Below are 17,311 nucleotides of genomic sequence, written 5' to 3'. Positions count from 1 at the left end.
AGAGACTTAATACCGGGTTCACATTTGACCAGAATCTCATAGAGTATCTCCCTGATGTGACCAGGTGAGCTCTGTCCTACTAAAAGACATTCAAAGGATTTACGTCTCTCTATGTTTGGTAGCTCTATACCTTGCTTTCTCTTCCAGCCCTCTTTCTTCTTATTCTTCCCCTTTTCCCCAATTCCCCCAAGCATTTTGCTCCTGGTGCCCCACAGCGAGCAGGGACATCTTCAAGCAGCTCAGGGGCTCAGAGCCCTGCCTGACCTGAGCTTGGATGTTTCCAGGGGAGGAGGCACCTCCCACATCTCTGGGCACCTTCTGTCAGTGTTTCCCCACTCTCCTGGTTAAAAAGTTCTTCCTTAGATCTAATCTGAGCCTGCTTCCCTCGATTTTCAAACCATTTCCCTTTGTCCTGTTGCAACAGAGCCTGTGAGGAACTTGACTCTGGAAAGTAACAGTTCATTTCTTTCCTTTTTATCCTTTGGGCAGCACCCATTTTTATCATCAGCCAAGCCTCTCTCCAGCCTGACCCCTCTGATCACTGCAGCAAAGCAACTGAGCGAGCAGCGGAGGAGATGAAGCACTTGAGGACAGCTTTCAGTTACAGTAGTCAGGACAACTAGTTAGTTATGGTAGTTAGCACTGCTAGTTAGTTCTGGTAGTTAGGACAGGCTGTTTGTTATGGCAGTTTTTGGAATAAAAACTCTCTCAAACCTCAACTGCCCTGACGTGTCCCTTCCTTGTCCCGCTGTGACTCAGCTGCCCGCAGCAATGTGAGGGGAGAGCGGGCCCAGCCTGGCCCAGAGCTGAGCCCCAGCAGAGCCCGGGCAGAGCCCAGAGCAGCCTCGGCTCCTGCAGAGTCAGCCTGGAAGGAGGCGCTTGGAGCCTTCTCGGCCGCACCCGGCTCTTGGTTACAAACTGTGTGTGCTGGGAAATGCCACCGGCCCTGCAAGAGGGCAGGAGGGGCCCGGGGAAGGCCCAAGTGCTCCATGCAAGGGAAAAACCTGCCCTGGGTTTGTTACAAATAACTAGGTAGTGTTGGCTTTTGCTGTTATGTATTGACTTCTGCAAATTATTCTGAATCACAAGGAGTTTGATATAGTACAGTTTGTAATCACTTTTAACTGCTATTGCTATAGTATAATTTGTCAGCTTTTTTGGCCAATGCCCTCTGTAGCTCATATCCTCAGAACATCATTTATGGATGATAGTTTAGTTTGTGGACAGTGTGAAAAACATACATTATAGTTTTGGCTTTTGCAAAAGATTAAAGTGGATGCCATGTGTTGTGCATTATAATGTTAACTTTTGCAGAAGTAGCTGTAGTTGTGAAATAATAACTAATGCTGTTATTTTTGTAACTAACTGACAATAATAACTCAGAGATATTTGTGAAATAGCTAATGTTCATTTAAAGTACTTGTGGAAATAGCTCAAACTGTCTGCATGGTCAAATAACATTGAAGGAAGGGATGTGATGAGGACCCCTGCCACTGACCCTTCCACTGTCAATAACTGTCACCTGCTGAAACCACAGAACAGGGGCCCTTGTGAGAGAGTGACACACAACCCTCAAAACAGCAATCCATGATTCCTGGATGTACTTGTCGTGGTTTAAGAGGAAGTAGGTTTTCTGGGACATGCTGTGGTCACACCAATGGGGTTTAGAAGATTTGAGTATTGGCACCTGGTTTGGCCACTGGGGCATTGGATACGCCTCTGAGCACACAGGGGTTAAAAGCAGAGCTCTCCCCTGGGAGGTTCAGATGGGAAACAGGTCAGACCTCCCCTCCCAGCTGCTGCGGCGGGGCGGGGAGGGAAAAAGCCATCTTGACGGCTGAGGCAGGCCGGGCCCTGAGGATGGAAGGGTGGAGGGGCACAGAGAGACATCGGGCAGCACCCCCGCTCCCCAAGAGAGAGGAGAGCCCGTGCCTGTGCCTGTGCCACTTTGACATTTGATAGCACGGCCGGCCGAGAAGGAGAAGGTGCCGGCAGGGCAGCCAGGGAGCTCTGGACAGGCAGAGACTGAGATTTTAACCCTTTCCTTGGATGACGGAAACCTTACACATGCTGATCCTCCTGGAGTTGAATGAGAAGATAGATGTAAGGAAATGGGCAAGTGATGGAGGTTTGGGCAAGTGAGAGAGATGCTAGAAGAATAGAGAAGAACCTTAGGTGGAAAGAGATGATGGAGTGGCTTTTTGCTGGACTCTTTTTGTACAGCCATGGACAGAACCATGCTTCCTTGTGATACAGAGACTGCGTCCGGGGCAGGCGGTGGCTCAGAGCCAGGAGGGTTCCCTGTTGGTGCCCCTCAGCCCCAGGGGCAAACAGATTTGAGGGGGACAGATGTCCCAAAAGGTGAGACTGTGCCCTTTTTGGAACTGGACAAAGCATCCTTAAAAGGACAACCCTAGAAGCAGCTCTGGTCCGTGTTCAGTGGTGAGAGCACTGGACATGAAGGGAAGAGGTCGCTATGGCACAAGAAGGACTCCTCTCCTCTTGATGAACTGAGGATTGATTGTCTGAGGGGTGGTGATAGACGGAGAACTGGTGATTTGGGGGACAGATGTATTGTATGGGACACATTTGATGGGGGGAGGAGGAAATGTTTTTGTAAGGTTTTCATTTTCCCTGTGTGCGTTTCTTTTTACATATAGTTTAGTTAATAAAGCTTTCTTTCCTTTATTCCTAAGTGGAGGCCTGCTTTGCTTATTCCTGGTCACATCTCACAGCAGACACCAGGGAGAAGGTATTTTCATGGGGGCACTGGCATTGTGCCAGGGTCAAACCATGACAGTGCTCTAAAAAGGCGAGTTGGGGGTCAAAGCTACCTAAAGAATTCCTGGAAGATGTAAACAAGTTCAAAGAAATGTTTGAATATGTATAATCATTATGAATATGTATTTGAGCAATACAATGGAAAAACTAGACAAGAAGAGTTGCTGTGGTTAACCAGTGTGCCTCTGGCCATCGCCAAGCACCCAGCGCTGTTACTGATTTGTCCCTTATTACTCCTCATTAAACTTTGAAAAATTCTGAAGAGTGAGGCTCCTTTCTCACAAAACCCAAGGTGCTAAGCCCCTTGTTGTTCCCCCAAAGCCAGGATTTGTCAATCCTAAACTTTGTCTGGACAGAGGAGAAGGAGGCTGCGAGGAAAAGGAAGATGCACTGGTGTGGAGGCCCATTGGAGTCTCAATCTCCCACCTGTAGAGGACTGGTCCCCAATAAGAGGAATAGATTTCAAGGTTATGGTGAGAAGCTTGCTTCTCCCCTAGATCTTTGCAGGCACATGCTGATTTATGTAAAGTTATGTTACCCCATTGGCCCGTTGGCCTAATTACCCTAGTTCACCCCCTATTACCCATCTTTGGTTAGCCCCTAGAATGTTCTCCCTCTCTGTCCCTCCATTGGCCCTAATTTACTGCATTCCTCTGCCCCTGTTTCCCTATTAGCTGGCCCAACCCTTAACCCCTCCTTTGCCCCATTTTTCCCCATATCCATTGGACCCTGACCCTCAGCTCCACCCTCCCTACCCCATATAAAACCCCCTGTGCCCTCAGCTTGCACCCTGTCTCTGTCCCTGGACCCTGTTCAGCTCTGTCCCCTGTTCCTGTACCAATAAACCCAGTTTGCTGCAGATCACACACAGACCCATCCTGCCGACTGTGTCAGCTTTATAAAGCAGCCGTGAGCTTGGGGCTCCTGAGTGCCAGGGGGCTCCAAGGGCCTGGGCAGCGCCAGGACGCTCCAGACTGGGACAGCCAGGCAGGGGAGGAGGAATCACTGCCCCTTTCCCCTCTCTGCTGCTCCATCTCCCAGCCCAGCATCGCTGCAGGACAGCCTCACTGCCAACGCCATCCTGCCAGGGATGGACTGGGGGGATCTCCTTCCCCTTCCCTCTGGCATGGAGGCAAATCCCATCTTCTCCTTGTCCACCCTCCTTCTTCTCATTCTGTCCTACATCCATCCACGTTCCTTTCCCATCTCCTTCCTCCCTTGTTCCTTCTTGTTCCTTCCTCTCCTCCTTTTCCCTTCTCCCTGTCTCTTCCTCTCCTTGTCCTTCCTCCCCCAGGCACTGAGCTGCGGACAGAGACCAGGGAGAACAAATCCCTGCCACAGCACCTCGTGGAAGAGGCCATTTGGAACGGCTCCACAGCACAGGGATCCAATGGGGAGGAAAAGCCCCAGAGATCCCACACGAGGAGGGGCTGCAAACCGAGCCCAGGGAGCTGTGAGGAGGTAAAACCCTCCCTGTGCCGGGAAGGGTGTGGGGAATGTGAGAAGAGCTTCATGCAGAGCTCAGCCTATTCCTGGTGCCTCCAAAGACGTCGGTGCCAGATGCAGAGATCCATGGGGCTGCAGAGATCCCCCTGCAGATCCATGGGGATGCAGAGATCCCCCTGCAGATCCATGGGGATGCAGAGATCCCCCTGCAGATCCATGGGGCTGCAGAGATCCCCCTGCAGATCCATGGGGATGCAGAGATCCCCTGCAGATCCATGGGGGGCGCAGAGGATCCATGGGGCTGCAGAGATCCCCCTGCAGATCCACGGGGATGCAGAGATCCCCCTGCAGATCCATGGGGATGCAGAGATCCCCCTGCAGCCCCCACTGGAGCAGCCACGCTGGAGCACGGGGGTGCCTCAGAGGAGGCTGTGACCCCGTGGCCAGAGGGCCCCGCTGGAGCAGCCTGTCCTGGCCGGACTGACCCCGGGGCACAGTGACCCACGCTGCAGCACCTGGAGGGGGCTGTGCCCCATGGGATGGACTCAGCTGGGAGAAGTTCCTGGAGAAGTCTCCGGTGGGAGAGAGCCCAGGGTGCGGCAGGGGAACGACTCCTGTCCCCTGAGCAGAGGGAGAAGCCCCGGGGCATGAACTGAGCACGGCCCCATTCCCTGTCTCCGGCACTGCCGGGGTAGGAGGTGCAGCTGGAAGGAGGGAGGCCTGGGGAAAGCTGGATTTAAGGGTCTTCACTTACTTCTCATTATCCTGCTCTGAGTTTTTGGAGTTTTCTGTCAAAAATCTCCCTCCCCCACTCATCCACAGGGGTTTGGGGCGGTTTTCCCTTTTTGGGAAATCAAAGCGATGCACTGATGCTCCTAATTAGGGGTAGGAGAAGTGAGGCTCCAGGGCTTCCCGCTGAGCCGGAGCCACCGAAGCGCAGTGCCGGGCCGGTGCCGTGGCGGGAGCTGCGGAGAAGTTTGTTTGTGTTTTCAGCTCAATCCCCCTCGGGCCTGGGCCCGTTCCAGGGCTGTTCCTCAGCTCCGGCTTTGCCCTCACGCAGCCCGGGGGGGCCCTGAGAGCGCGGGGCGGGGCTGTGCCGTGTGCAGAGCCCGCCCCTGGCTGCGATTGGGCGATGGTGCCGTCAGTCGTGGTTGTGGCGCGCTGATTGGTGGGAGCGGGGCGGAGCAGGGCCCCGGGGGCGGGCTGAGGGCAGCCGTGGCTGGGCAGCGGCGCCATTGGCGGAGCGTGTGTGCGGGCCGGGAGCGGCGGCAGCGGCCGGAGCGCGGTGAGGCGGCGGCGGAGCTCGGAGGCGGCCGCAGCGCAGGTGGGAGCCGCGCTGGGTTGTGCGGGGGGCTCGGGGCTGGCTGCGGGCCCTCGGGGGCGGCAGGGGCTCAGGCGGGTTCGTTGTGCCGTGTCCGGCCCGTGTTGCCGCTGGCGTGAGGGCGCTGCGGGAGCGGCTGCCCGCGGTCTCCTTGCGGCCGCTGCCTCGGCAGGAGCCGCTGCCGGAGCAGCGCTGGCTCGGCCCGGTTCCTGTGGCTGGGACAGAGGTGGCTGCCCCGTGCCCGGGGCTGTGCGGGGAAATTCCCGTGGCCGGAGGTTTCTGTGGCCAGAGGAGCCAGAGGAGTCCTGTAAAAGTGACTTTATTGCTGAGCAGAGGGAGAGGCCGTGGGGCATTTGCCGTGCGGTCTCTGCCGTTGTTGTAGTTCGCAGCCTCCTTTTTATCCTCATTTTCCCGGCCTCATCTCCCTCTCCCTTTGCCCACTGGCTGAGGTACTTGGAAGGTTCAGACCTCCCGATCCGCCAACTGCATGTCCTCGTTAATGTGCACCCCCACTTTTGTATAACAGCCGATATTCACGGCTCTGTTAAGTCTTTTGTTCTTCTGGAAGTTCAGGAATTCAGCGGGGACTTTGTGTGAGCAGCAGTCCATGTTAATTAGTAACATTTTTGAAACTAATGGTTTCTCCCTTCCTGGTTTCCCTGACCCAATCTCCAGGCGGAGTGAATTTTTTCTTTTTTTTTTCTTTACTGAGTCTTTGGTTTTGGGATTATTCCCTGTGCCCCCCCCGTCCTTCTGGAGCCGTTTCTGGATCAGGGGCTGGCTGCCACTGCATCCCCTCGCTCAGCTGCTGAATGAGCTGCACTCTCAAGGTGTGGGCACGGTAAAAAGATGAGAGTTGCTGTAGCACATCAGAGGAGAAACAGCATTCGTTTAACCCATGGTCTGCCAGGGAGCCACAAAACCGTGTCCCATTCCCATCCTTTCCACGTTTGGGCTGGTACATGAGCTGCTTTTTTGTTTCCGTTGTTTTTTTTCCACCACTTTTCCTTTGTCATCTATTTTCCAACAGTCTCCTCAGGGCCGCGGGCAGGAACTTTGGGGACACGCGCCGCCGCACGTCCCTGTGTGACCCGGTCACGGCGGCCGCCACCTTGCCCAGGGTGGCCACCACGGCCACCAGCGCCTTCAGCACCTGGGGAGGGGACAGGGGAGGTGTCAGGAACCTCGAGGCACTTGTGGCCGCCTGCAGTGGCCCCTGTGCCCTCCCGGGGTCCGCTATGCCCCTTTGTCACCCCCCTCGTCCCTTCCCCGACTCGCCCTGTGTGCCCCCCATCCCCCACTGCCCCCTCCCCGCACCGTGTCCTTCTCTCCCCCCCTCCCTTCCCCCCGCCCCCCGTCGCACCTTTTGGTCCTGCATGCTCATTGGGGAGCCGGCGGGGACGCTCCGGTGGCGAAGGAGCCCCGGGACAGGCGCCGGTCCCGGCCCAGAACCGGCCCCGGCCGGCGGCGCTCGCGGAAATGGCGGAGCCGCCGCGGGACGAGCGCCGGAAAGGGGCGGGGCGGGTCAGGCGAGGTGACGTCACCGCCCCTCCACCAGTACCGCCCCAATCCATGGGACGCTCCAGGCCGCAATTGGGAGCTCTTTAGGCTGAATCCCAAGGGGTTTAGGCTGAATCCCAGTGGATTTAGGCTCCATCCTGCCATTTCCAGGCGGATTAATTCCGCCGTTCCCGGCTGCATTTATGAGGGAACGCCGAGCGCTCTGAGGAGCGGGCGGAACTGCCCTCAACCAAGATGGCGGCGCTGCTTCTCTCGCGAGACCTCTGGCGAGAAGCGGGGTGGGGACGGTTGGGAGGGGATTTGGGGGGACCCTGAGGGAGAATGGGGGATCCTGAGGGGATTTGGGGGTCCTGAGGGGATTTGGGTGGTCCTGAGGGGATTTGGGGGTCCTGAGGGAGAATTGGGGGTCCTGAGGGGGGGATTTGGGGGGTCCTGATCCTGAGGGGATTTGGGGGTCTTGAAGGAGAACTGAGGTCCTGAGGGCATCTGGGGGCTCCTGAGGGAGAATGGGGGGTCCTGAGGATGTTTGGGGGGTTCTGAGGGGATGTGGAGGGTCCTGAGGGGGTTTGGGGGGTTCTGAGAGAGAACTGGGGGCGCTGAGGGGATGTGAGGGGGTTTGGGGTTCGTGAGGGAGAATTGGGGGTTCTGAGAGAGAATTGGGGGTATCTGAGTGGATCTGAGGGCGTCTTGAGGGGATTTGCAGGTGATTTTGGGGGGACCTGAGGGAGTTTCGGGGGGTTGTGAGGGGATTTGGGGGTCATGAGGGGATATGAGAGGGGGTATGAGGGCCCTGAGGGGGTTTGAGGGGATCTGAGGAGGTTTGGGGGGATCTGAGGGAGAATTGCTGGTCCGGAAGGGGTTTGAGGTGGATTTTGAGGGGTTCTGAGGGTGAATTGAGGGTCCTGAGGGGATCTGGGGGGGGGGGCTTGAGGTATTTTGGGTGGTTGTGAGGGAGAATTTGGGCTCCTGAGGGGGTTTGGGGATCCTGCCGGGACTGGGGGGGCTTGAGAGGGATTTTGGGGGCTCCTGAGGGAGAATTGGGGTCATGAGGGGATGGGGGGGAATTTGAGGGGGTCCTGAGGGATTTTGGGGAGATTTTAGGGGGTCCTTGACTGGATTTGGGCATTTGTTACTGAATTTTGGGGGGTCTGGGCTCTTTTTGGGGGCCTTTGGGGGCATTTGGGGTCCCTGACCGGAGTTATGGGGGATTTGGGGTAATTTTGGGCGATTTTTGGGTAATTTTGGCGTCCCTTGATTTATTAAAAATATGGATATTGATCTAGTACCAATATGCAACTGTGACGGACAAAAACTCTCTAACAGTTTAGAATTAGAAAGTGTAATTTATTGTGATGCAGGGCAGCGTGCGGGATAGCTCCCAAACACACACTGTGATTTACAGGTGATTCCAGAGTCCTTTTATCTATACAAGTATTGAATACCCAAAATACAAATGCATATTCATAACTTTGGTACATCCCATTCCCCGCTTGGTATGGTAATTAGCTCAAAAGCCATTAAGCATTTGTAGTTTGTTCCTCGAAATGGGTCGGTGGTCCCTTTCATGGGGAGGGGTCCCAAAATGAGGAAGTAAATGGAGTCTTCCTCGTTCTGACCTTTCTACCTTTTCAATGCAAATATGACAAATGAACCCTTGGTAGAACTCCCATTCCCGTCTTCAATTGCTTTCAGAACAGAGGAGGCCACAATTGTCTTATGTTCCTAAAAGCAATGTATCAGTTTCTATATTCTTCATTATAAACCCAGCTAACCAAACATTGTGTTGACAAGCAATCAATAATTCGTTAACTATTAACTCTTGCTCCCCCCTTCGCCCCCTTTTCCCCCTTCTCCCCCCTGGCCCAGCGCCTCCCGCGCCCCCGCTCACCCGAGAGCTCCGCGCCCGCAGCCGGGGGCGCTCCCAGCACCACCAGTGCCACCAGCAGGGCCCCAGCTGCCGCCCCTCGCCCCACGGCCGGGGCCGGGCAGGGAGCAGCAGCCCCAAAGCAGCCGCGCTGCGCTGGGAGCGCCAGGCCGGAGCAGGGCGGGCTCGGCAGCGCCGCGCGCTCTCATTGGCTGCCGCCGCTTCTGGGGAGCGATTGGCCACGGGCTCTGCCCGGCAACCGATGACGCAATCCAACGCCCCGACCTCTTATTGGCTGAGCTGCCTTCTGCCCGCGCTGCCATTGGCTGAGGCCTTTTGGGACGCTGCAGCCCCGGGCTGGGGGTTTTTTGGGCAGGGGAACCTTGGGGCGCTGGGCAGGTGGGAGCTCAGGTGAGCCCAGCAATGCGTGCCCAGGTGCGCGGGATCTCAGCGGTGCCCGTGGCGAGCGGTGACGCTGGCCCGATGCCGGGCACCCCCAGAGCCGCTCTGTCCCTGCCTCCCGCAGCCGCACGGGGACAGAAAATGGAACCGAGGGTTCCTGCGTGGGGACAAGGACCGGGAGAGATCCCTCAGCAAATCCGGCACGGGCACAACAGACCCGGCCTGGGCACAGGGAGGGAATTTATTACCAACCAAATCACAGCAGCACAAGGAGAAGGGAAAGAAATCTCTCCAACGCCTTCCCCCCACCCAACACGGATCACCCAGAACAGGGGTCACCAGGGCTCTGCCCATCGGGGGTCACTGGGGATCATCCAGCGCCGATCCTCCCATGGGGGATGGAGCTGGAGCAGCGCACGGAGCTCTTCCCACACTTGGGACACTCGCAGGGCCTCTCCCTGGTGTGGAAGTGCTGGTGAGTGACGATCTCTGAATCCCACCTGAAGCTCTTCTGACATTCCAAGCACTCCTAGGGCCGTTCCCCAGTGTGGATCTTGTGGTGCTTGCTGAGGTCGGAGGTCCCACTGAAGCTCTTCCCACATTCCCCACACTCCCAGGGCCTCTCCCCAGTGTGGATGTTCTGGTGTTCCATCAGGGTGGGGCTGCAGCTGAAACCCTTCCCACATTCCAAGCACTTGTGGGGCTTCTCCCTGCCATGAGGCTTCTCCACCAGCTCCGAGCTCTGGCTGCATCTCCGGCCGCCTTCCTGGCTCAGGGGGGCTCTTTGCTCCCCACAGCTCCCTGGGCTGGGTTTGCAGCCCCTCCTCGTGAGGGATCTCTGGGGCTTTTCCTCCTCCTCCATCCGGCCACAGCTTGGGAATGACAAACCCTGGTTTGGGGGAAACCAAGGTGGGAGCGCCTTGGAGTAGAGGCTCCTCCTGGCCAGGTCCATCTCTGGAACTCAGCCAGAGTCTTGTGTCCATGAAAATCCCCACAATGTCAGGATCCAGCCTGAAAAAACTCTCCCAGGAGTTCCCTATTGCTGATCTCTCCACTTTTGGGGTTCCAGAGGTTTCCTTTCCTTGGGATCATGGGGGTCCAATGGTTCCAGGGGTTCTCCATTCTCCGGCCTCCTGCTTAGGGATGATCCAGGGGCTTTTGGGGGTCCATGGGGGCCCTTCTCCCCTGATGCTCTACTTTGAGATCCCAGGGATCCCAGGGGTCCCTCCTCTCCAGGCTCCCCCCCTTGCCAGTCTGCCGGGGTCCCCCAGCTCTGGGATCGCCCCTCTCTGCTCTCCCCACTCTGGGGGTCCCAGGGGTTCCCCTCCTCTGCTCTCCCGGGGGTCCCCAGGACCAATGTCCCCCCCTGCCCATACTGGGCAATGTCCCGTGGGCCCCCAAAGATCCCCCAAGGGGCTCAGCTTTGGGCTCCTGCAAGATCCAAACCTACACACACAGAGAAAAAAACCTCCCAGGGACACCAGATGATATTTGGGGTCAATTCCACAGTCTGCGAGCTCCAAACACACCCCAATAAAAAACCCTCTCAGGGACCCCCCGATAGATTTGGGACGAGCTCCCCCTCCCCGCTCACCTGCAGGACCAGGTGGGGGCGATGGTCCCGTGGCTGCGGCCACAGGGGGCACTGGAACCTCCTGTTCCTCCTGTTCCTGCTCCTGCTCCTCCTCTTCCTGCTCCTCCTTTTCCTCTGTCCCTGGGACAAGGACAGGAGACATCTCCCGGCGTGGGACGGGGACAGTGGATGTCCCCTGGTGTGGGACCAGAATGGCCAAGCTCCCATGGAGTGGGATGAGGACAACGGACATCTCCCGGTGTGGGATGAGGATGGAGGACATCCTGTGGCTTGGGAAGTGGACAGTGAACATCCCCCAGCTTTGAAAGATGATGGCAAACGTGCAGCGTTTTGGGAAGAGGATGGAGAACCTGCAGCATTTTGGGAAGAGGATGGAGAAGCTGCAGCATTTTTGTAAGAGGATGGAGAACCTGCAGTGTTTTGGGAAGAGGATGGAGAACCTGCAGTGTTTTGGGAAGAGGATGGAGAACCTCCCTCTGCTTGGGAAGAGGACAATGAACCTCCCTCCGCTGTGGGATCCTGGGCTGAACATTCTGACAGCAGCACAGCCCTGCAGCCAGAGGGGAGAGGGGAGTGGTGCCTGATGCAGCTGAGTAAGTCTGCTCTGTTCCTGGGTGCCCGAGCAGGTGCTGTGTGTGTGTCTCGGCATCAGCTGCACCCAGTGTTGCTCTGCAGCTGAATGTCACAGAGCCATTTATTGTCCTTCCCCAGCTGACACCAAGGGGCTCACGGCCCCAGGGAGCGGGGCTGGCTCTGGCTCTGCTGCAAGGCGGGCTCTCACTCTGGGAGGGAGCGTCTTCCACGTGGTTTCTTTCAGGGAACGCCGTGAGCGAGGCGGAGCCTGCCGAGAAATACCTGGAAGTGGAGCAGATTGGCCAAGGGTAAGTGCACGGCAGCGACTTCTGCACAAGCAGGGCCGGGTGTTGTGATGGTGCAGGATCAAGTGAGAGGTCAGGAGAGCCCAAAGCACCTTCAGACACTGGGCTACCATCCTGCTGTCTCTCAGTCCTGATCAGAATTGATAACTGTGGTCAGAAGGCGCCGTCAAAGGCCCCTGAGGCTGGCAGTGTCCTGCCTGCAGCAAGGAGCAGGACCTGAAAAATCTTCTGTCCCTGGAACTGGATTGCCTAAAAGAGCAACTCACCATCTGGTGACTGTCAGAAAACAGTTCTCAAGAAGATTTCTTTCAAATATTTTGCTTCAAAAATTATCCACCGGCCAGGATTATCAACCTAATGGTTTAGAAACAGAAACCAGAGATGAACTCATAAGCGCTCTATTCTAGCACAGGTAGCAGACCCCATCCATTCAGTAACAGACACAGAGCTGATGCACTCTGGGGGAAAATGCATCAGCAGCCTGATGGCAGGGCCCTTGTGGAACCTGCAGGTCTTAGGCAGGAAATGGAAAAGGATGAAATGCATTCTTTTCCAGTTCTTTAGACACCCATTTCTCACCTCAGGTTTTGAACTAAAGCAGTTCAGGGTGGACATTTGGGATTTGCTCCAGCCCAATTCCTTCGTGTTGGGTCTCAGTTTTCTCTTGCACACCTTGCATGGCAGAGGGCTGGTGGCTGCTGGGCTGTTGTTGGAAGGGTCGATGCACCCAGGTGTTTGTGAACGCTGCAGGCAGCAGAGATCTCCTGTCTGGGCTGGCTTTCACTGCCAGGGCCTAAAGCGCTGCTTCTTTCTTCTCTGCTCTTTTGTCTCCAGGGCTTTCGGAACCGTTTATAAAGGACTCGACAGGGCCACTGGAGGAGAGGTCAGTGCCAACACGCCCAGCACGGCTGGCAGCTCTCCAGGGCTTTCCCCTCTGCTGGGAGCTGTGGCTGCAGCTTTGGGGGCCAGCAGAGCTTTCCTGCCCAGGCTGCCCCTCTGAAGGCAGAGCAGTGTCAGCCTGCAGAGCACAGCTGGGACAGACTTGGTCCTTCTGAAGTGCCCAAGGAATGCAAGGAGGGCAGCGGTGTCTGTCAGAGCAGGACATGCTGGCTTGGTCTTCATATCTAAAAGTGTGAATGCATCAGCTGCTGGAGACTGAGGCCCAATTAATCTTCATCCCAGCCTCACACAGGAACATTATTTAGCTATTATTAGCTAAACTATAACACAATTATTTCCATCCTGCCTTTCATCTTCAAAGGATACCTCAAGGCCTAATTAGGGAGAGATCCTGCTTGGGCTCAATTTGGGGTTTTAGTCCTACTTCAGCTGTTCACAGAGAGAGAGGGAGAGAAATGAGAAGATGGATGTCCAGAGCAAAGCTCTCTCCTAAACCCTGCAGTTGTGTTTGGGTCTGGTGTCAGTGACAGCCTGTGACAGGGATCACCTGAGCAATGGGTGTGTGTGTCTGCTTTGCTGTGCAATCCCAAACAGAGCAGTTGGATCTGAAATCATGACCAAATCCCATAGAATTGCTGAAGGGTTCCCAGCTGTTTTGCTCTGTTTTCACAGAACCAGAATTACCTCCTGCTTGCAAAATGTGTTTGAATAATAATAATAATAATAAGAGTGTTGAGGCCATTTGAGAAGACTGTAGGTGCAGAGAATGTTGTTAGAGCTTTGAGGCTGACAGCTGAGGGACCATTTCTGCAGAGCTTGCAAGGCCAAATGTCTCTGGCCATGTGTCCTGTGAGCAGCCCCCAGCTGGCAGAGCAATGGGCTGTAGGAATGGCCCTTGCTGAGCTCTGGTGTCCCATCCCAAGGCAGTTTGGCACAGCCTGGCTCTGTCGCTCCAAAAAGACTCGCTCTGTGTTTGCTGTGGCCTCCTGGCACAGACTCCTGCAGTTAAAGGGCTGCAATGTCCCTTCAGGTGGCCATAAAGAAAATGAGTCTCAGAGGGCAGAACAGGGAACGAGCTGTGAATGAGATCCTGCTCCTGAAGGACAAGAAGAACCCCAACATTGTCAACTCTTTGGACAGGTGAGTGCTTCAGCTCTTATCCCATGCCCGGGCCCTGCGTTAACCTTTCCTGGCATCCGGAGTCTGGAGCCTGTTTTGAAAATGCCTGACCCAGCCACATCTTCCCAAAACAACAGCCTGGCAGTTCCCTCCCTCCATGTGCTTTTGTTGCTTTGCTTTGGCTTTTCCTTCAAGTTGACCCCATTGGTTTCTGCACATGGGAAGGGAATTCCCAGAGGACTCCAGCCTCACCACAGACGAATATTCTGCAGTCTCCAGCAACAATTTGCTTTGGGATTTATGTTGTTGCAGCTCTTCTGGCTGTGAGGATGACCTGAAAATGTGAAGGAAGCTCATCAGGTCTAATGTAACCTTGCAAGAAAACCCCACACCAACCCCACATCTCGCCCCCAAACCCAACAAGTTTTCTGCAGGAGTTTCTAAAAGAGGTTTTGCCAGATGATCTCCCCCCCATTCTTCTCACTGGGAAACTTGTTGAAAACCTGAAGATGATTGTTTAACATCCCCATAGTCTAACATATTTCTTTCCTAGTCCAAGCTACTTTCTCCGTGTCAGCAAGCCTGAGCTTTCAGCATCACAAACCTCCTGTTTCTTGTCTGGCAGTTTCTGGGATGGGGCATCAGGAATGCATTTACTTGAGTGCCAGTGGCACTGCAGAGATGCACTTGATGTAAGAATCCTCTGAAATAACACAGGCAGACCACACTGACTCTGGAAAATGGCCTGTAAAGCTGGTGTCCATATCTGGAGAAGCAAAATGGGCTATTTCTGATGGAGGTTCCTACTAACAGAGTCAGCCAATGAAACTGGCTCTCAAGGCGAGATCATTTGGATGTTGCGATGGCTGTGGCAGCCCCAGGGTTTTGGTGTTTTGGCTGGCATAGCAAAATGAGCTGTGAGCAGCACCTCTGGCAGGGAGGAAAGTGCCCCTGGAGCTGGGGCTGAGGCCCCGGGGTGGATGTGAGCCCGTGTGGGTGTGAAGGAAGCTGGCAGAGCGCTGAGTTTGCTGTACCTGCAGGTCGCGCTCTGATCCGGCAGAACGGGAGCCGCAGCTGCAGGAGCCCCGGCGCCTGTCGGCTCTGCTGCGGGACTGCCTCGAGTGCAGCCTGGAGCCGGACGAGGAGCGGCGCTGGGCTGCCCAGGAGCTGCTGCAGGGAGTGCCAAGGGCTGCAGGGCAAGCAGCAGCGCCACGGAGGGGTTTTCTTGTGGGGCCCCCTCCGACAGTCTCCAGTCTCGCTGCGTTCCACACGCAGAGCAAGCAGAATCCTCGCCTGCTGGGGCTTGGCCGGCTCCTTTCGAGCTCATCTGGACCTGGTGCCCCACAGCGAGCAGGGACATCTTCAAGCAGCTCAGGGGGCTCAGAGCCCTGCCTGACCTGAGCTTGGATGTTTCCAGGGAGGAGGCACCTCCCACATCTCTGGGCACCTTCTGTCAGTGTTTCCCCACTCTCCTGGTTAAAAAGTTCTTCCTTAGATCTAATCTGAGCCTGCTTCCCTCGATTTTCAAACCATTTCCCTTTGTCCTGTTGCAACAGAGCCTGTGAGGAACTTGACTCTGGAAAGTAACAGTTCATTTCTTTCCTTTTTATCCTTTGGGCAGCACCCATTTTTATCATCAGCCAAGCCTCTCTCCAGCCTGACCCCTCTGATCACTGCAGCAAAGCAACTGAGGGAGCAGCAGAGGAGATGAAGCACTTGAGGACAGCTTTCAGTTACAGTAGTCAGGACAACTAGTTAGTTATGGTAGTTAGCATTGCTAGTTAGTTATGGTAGTTAGGACAGGCTGTTTGTTATGGCAGTTTTTGGAATAAAAACTCTCTCAAACCTCAACTGCCCTGACGTGTCCCTTCCTTGTCCCGCTGTGACTCAGCTGCCCGCAGCAATGGGAGGGGAGAGCGGGCCCAGCCTGGCCCAGAGCTGAGCCCCAGCAGAGCCCGGGCAGAGCCCAGAGCAGCCTCGGCTCCTGCAGAGTCAGCCTGGAAGGAGGCGCTTGGAGCCTTCTCGGCCGCACCCGGCTCTTGGTTACAAACTGTGTGTGCTGGGAAATGCCACCGGCCCTGCAAGAGGGCAGGAGGGGCCCGGGGAAGGCCCAAGTGCTCCATGCAAGGGAAAAACCTGCCCTGGGTTTGTTATAAATAACTAGGTAGTGTTGGCTTTTGCTGTTATGTATTGACTTCTGCAAATTATTCTTAATCACAAGGAGTTTGATATAGTACAGTTTGTAATCACTTTTAACTGCTATTGCTATAGTATAATTTGTCAGCTTTTTTGGCCAATGCCCTGTGTAGCTCATATCCTCAGAACATCATTTATGGATGATAGTTTAGTTTGTGGACAGTGTGAAAAACATAGTTTTGGCTTTTGCAAAAGATTAAAGTGGATGCCATGTGTTGTGCATTATAATGTTAACTTTTGCAGAAGTAGCTGTAGTTGTGAAATAATAACTAATGCTGTTATTTTTGTAACTAACTGACAATAATAACTCAGAGATATTTGTGAAATAGCTAATGTTCATTTAAAGTACTTGTGGAAATAGCTCAAACTGTCTGCATGGTCAGATAACATTGAAGGAAGGGATGTGATGAGGACCCCTGCCACTGACCCTTCCACTGTCAATAACTGTCACCTGCTGAAACCACAGAACAGGGGCCCTTGTGAGAGAGTGACACACAACCCTCAAAACAGCAATCCATGATTCCTGGATGTACTTGTCATGGTTTAAGAGGAAGTAGGTTTTCTGGGACATGCTGTGGTCACACCAATGGGGTTTAGAAGATTTGAGTATTGGCACCTGGTTTGGCCACTGGGGCATTGGATACGCCTCTGAGCAACACAGGGGTTAAAAGCAGAGCTCTCCCCTGGGAGGTTCAGATGGGAAACAGGTCAGACCTCCCCTCCCAGCTGCTGGGCGGGCGGGGGGGGGGGAAAGCCATGCGGCCGGCTGAGGCAGGCCGGGCCCTGAGGATGGAAGGGTGGAGGGGCACAGAGAGACATCGGGCAGCACCCCCGCTCCCCAAGAGAGAGGAGAGCCGGTGCCTGTGCCTGTGCCACTTTGACATTTGATAGCACGGCCGGCCGAGAAGGAGAAGGTGCCGGCAGGGCAGCCATGGGAGCTCTGGACAGGCAGAGACTGAGATTTTAACCCTTTCCTTGGATGACGGAAACCTTACACATGCTGATCCTCCTGGAGTTGAATGAGAAGATAGATGTAAGGAAATGGGCAAGTGATGGAGGTTTGGGCAAGTGAGAGAGATGCTAGAAGAATAGAGAAGAACCTTAGGTGGAAAGAGATGATGGAGTGGCTTTTTGCTGGACTCTTTTTGTACAGCCATGGACAGAACCATGCTTCCTTGTGATACAGAGACTGCGTCCGGGGCAGGCGGTGGCTCAGAGCCAGGAGGGTTCCCTGTTGGTGCCCCTCAGCCCCAGGGGGCAAACAGATTTGAGGGGGACAGATGTCCCGA

The 17,311-nt window shown here is 55.2% G+C and overlaps 1 protein-coding gene and 1 long non-coding RNA gene across 2 annotated transcripts; one reads left to right on the top strand and one right to left on the bottom strand.

Annotated features, from left to right (window-relative positions):
- Window positions 1-5,618: 5,618 nt before the first annotated feature.
- LOC115916114 (cuticle collagen 7-like) lies at window positions 5,619-7,150 on the bottom strand. Its single transcript, XM_030969812.1, has 3 exons — window positions 6,912-7,150; window positions 6,577-6,701; window positions 5,619-5,795 (listed from the first exon to the last, which is right to left on the bottom strand). Exons 1-3 carry the CDS (start codon window positions 7,120-7,122, stop codon window positions 5,619-5,621), a joined length of 513 nt encoding a protein of 170 aa, XP_030825672.1. The 5' UTR covers window positions 7,123-7,150.
- A 3,999-nt stretch (window positions 7,151-11,149) lies between these two features.
- LOC115916112 lies at window positions 11,150-13,841 on the top strand. Its single transcript, XR_004061569.1, has 3 exons — window positions 11,150-11,810; window positions 12,642-12,690; window positions 13,738-13,841. It is a non-coding gene; the product is annotated as an uncharacterized LOC115916112 (long non-coding RNA).
- The last annotated feature ends 3,470 nt before the right edge of the window (window positions 13,842-17,311 follow it).

The sequence above is a fragment of the Camarhynchus parvulus genome, unplaced genomic scaffold, assembly GCF_901933205.1.
Source record: "Camarhynchus parvulus unplaced genomic scaffold, STF_HiC, whole genome shotgun sequence".
NCBI classification, from domain to species: Eukaryota; Metazoa; Chordata; class Aves; order Passeriformes; family Thraupidae; genus Camarhynchus; species Camarhynchus parvulus.
This window is presented reverse-complemented; position numbering and strand designations above follow the sequence as displayed.

Excerpts from the sequence above, each read along its gene's own strand:
- LOC115916114 (XM_030969812.1), bottom strand. The coding sequence starts at position 7,122 with ATGGATTGGGGCGGTACTGGTGGAGGGGCGGTGACGTCACCTCGCCTG. Across the intron at positions 6,702-6,911 it reads TGAGCATGCAGGACCAAAAG|GTGCTGAAGGCGCTGGTGGC; the intron begins GTGCGACGGGGG and ends TCCCCTCCCCAG. Across the intron at positions 5,796-6,576 it reads CCCGCGGCCCTGAGGAGACT|CCCCGGGCACGGGGCAGCCA; the intron begins GTTGGAAAATAG and ends TTCCCCGCACAG.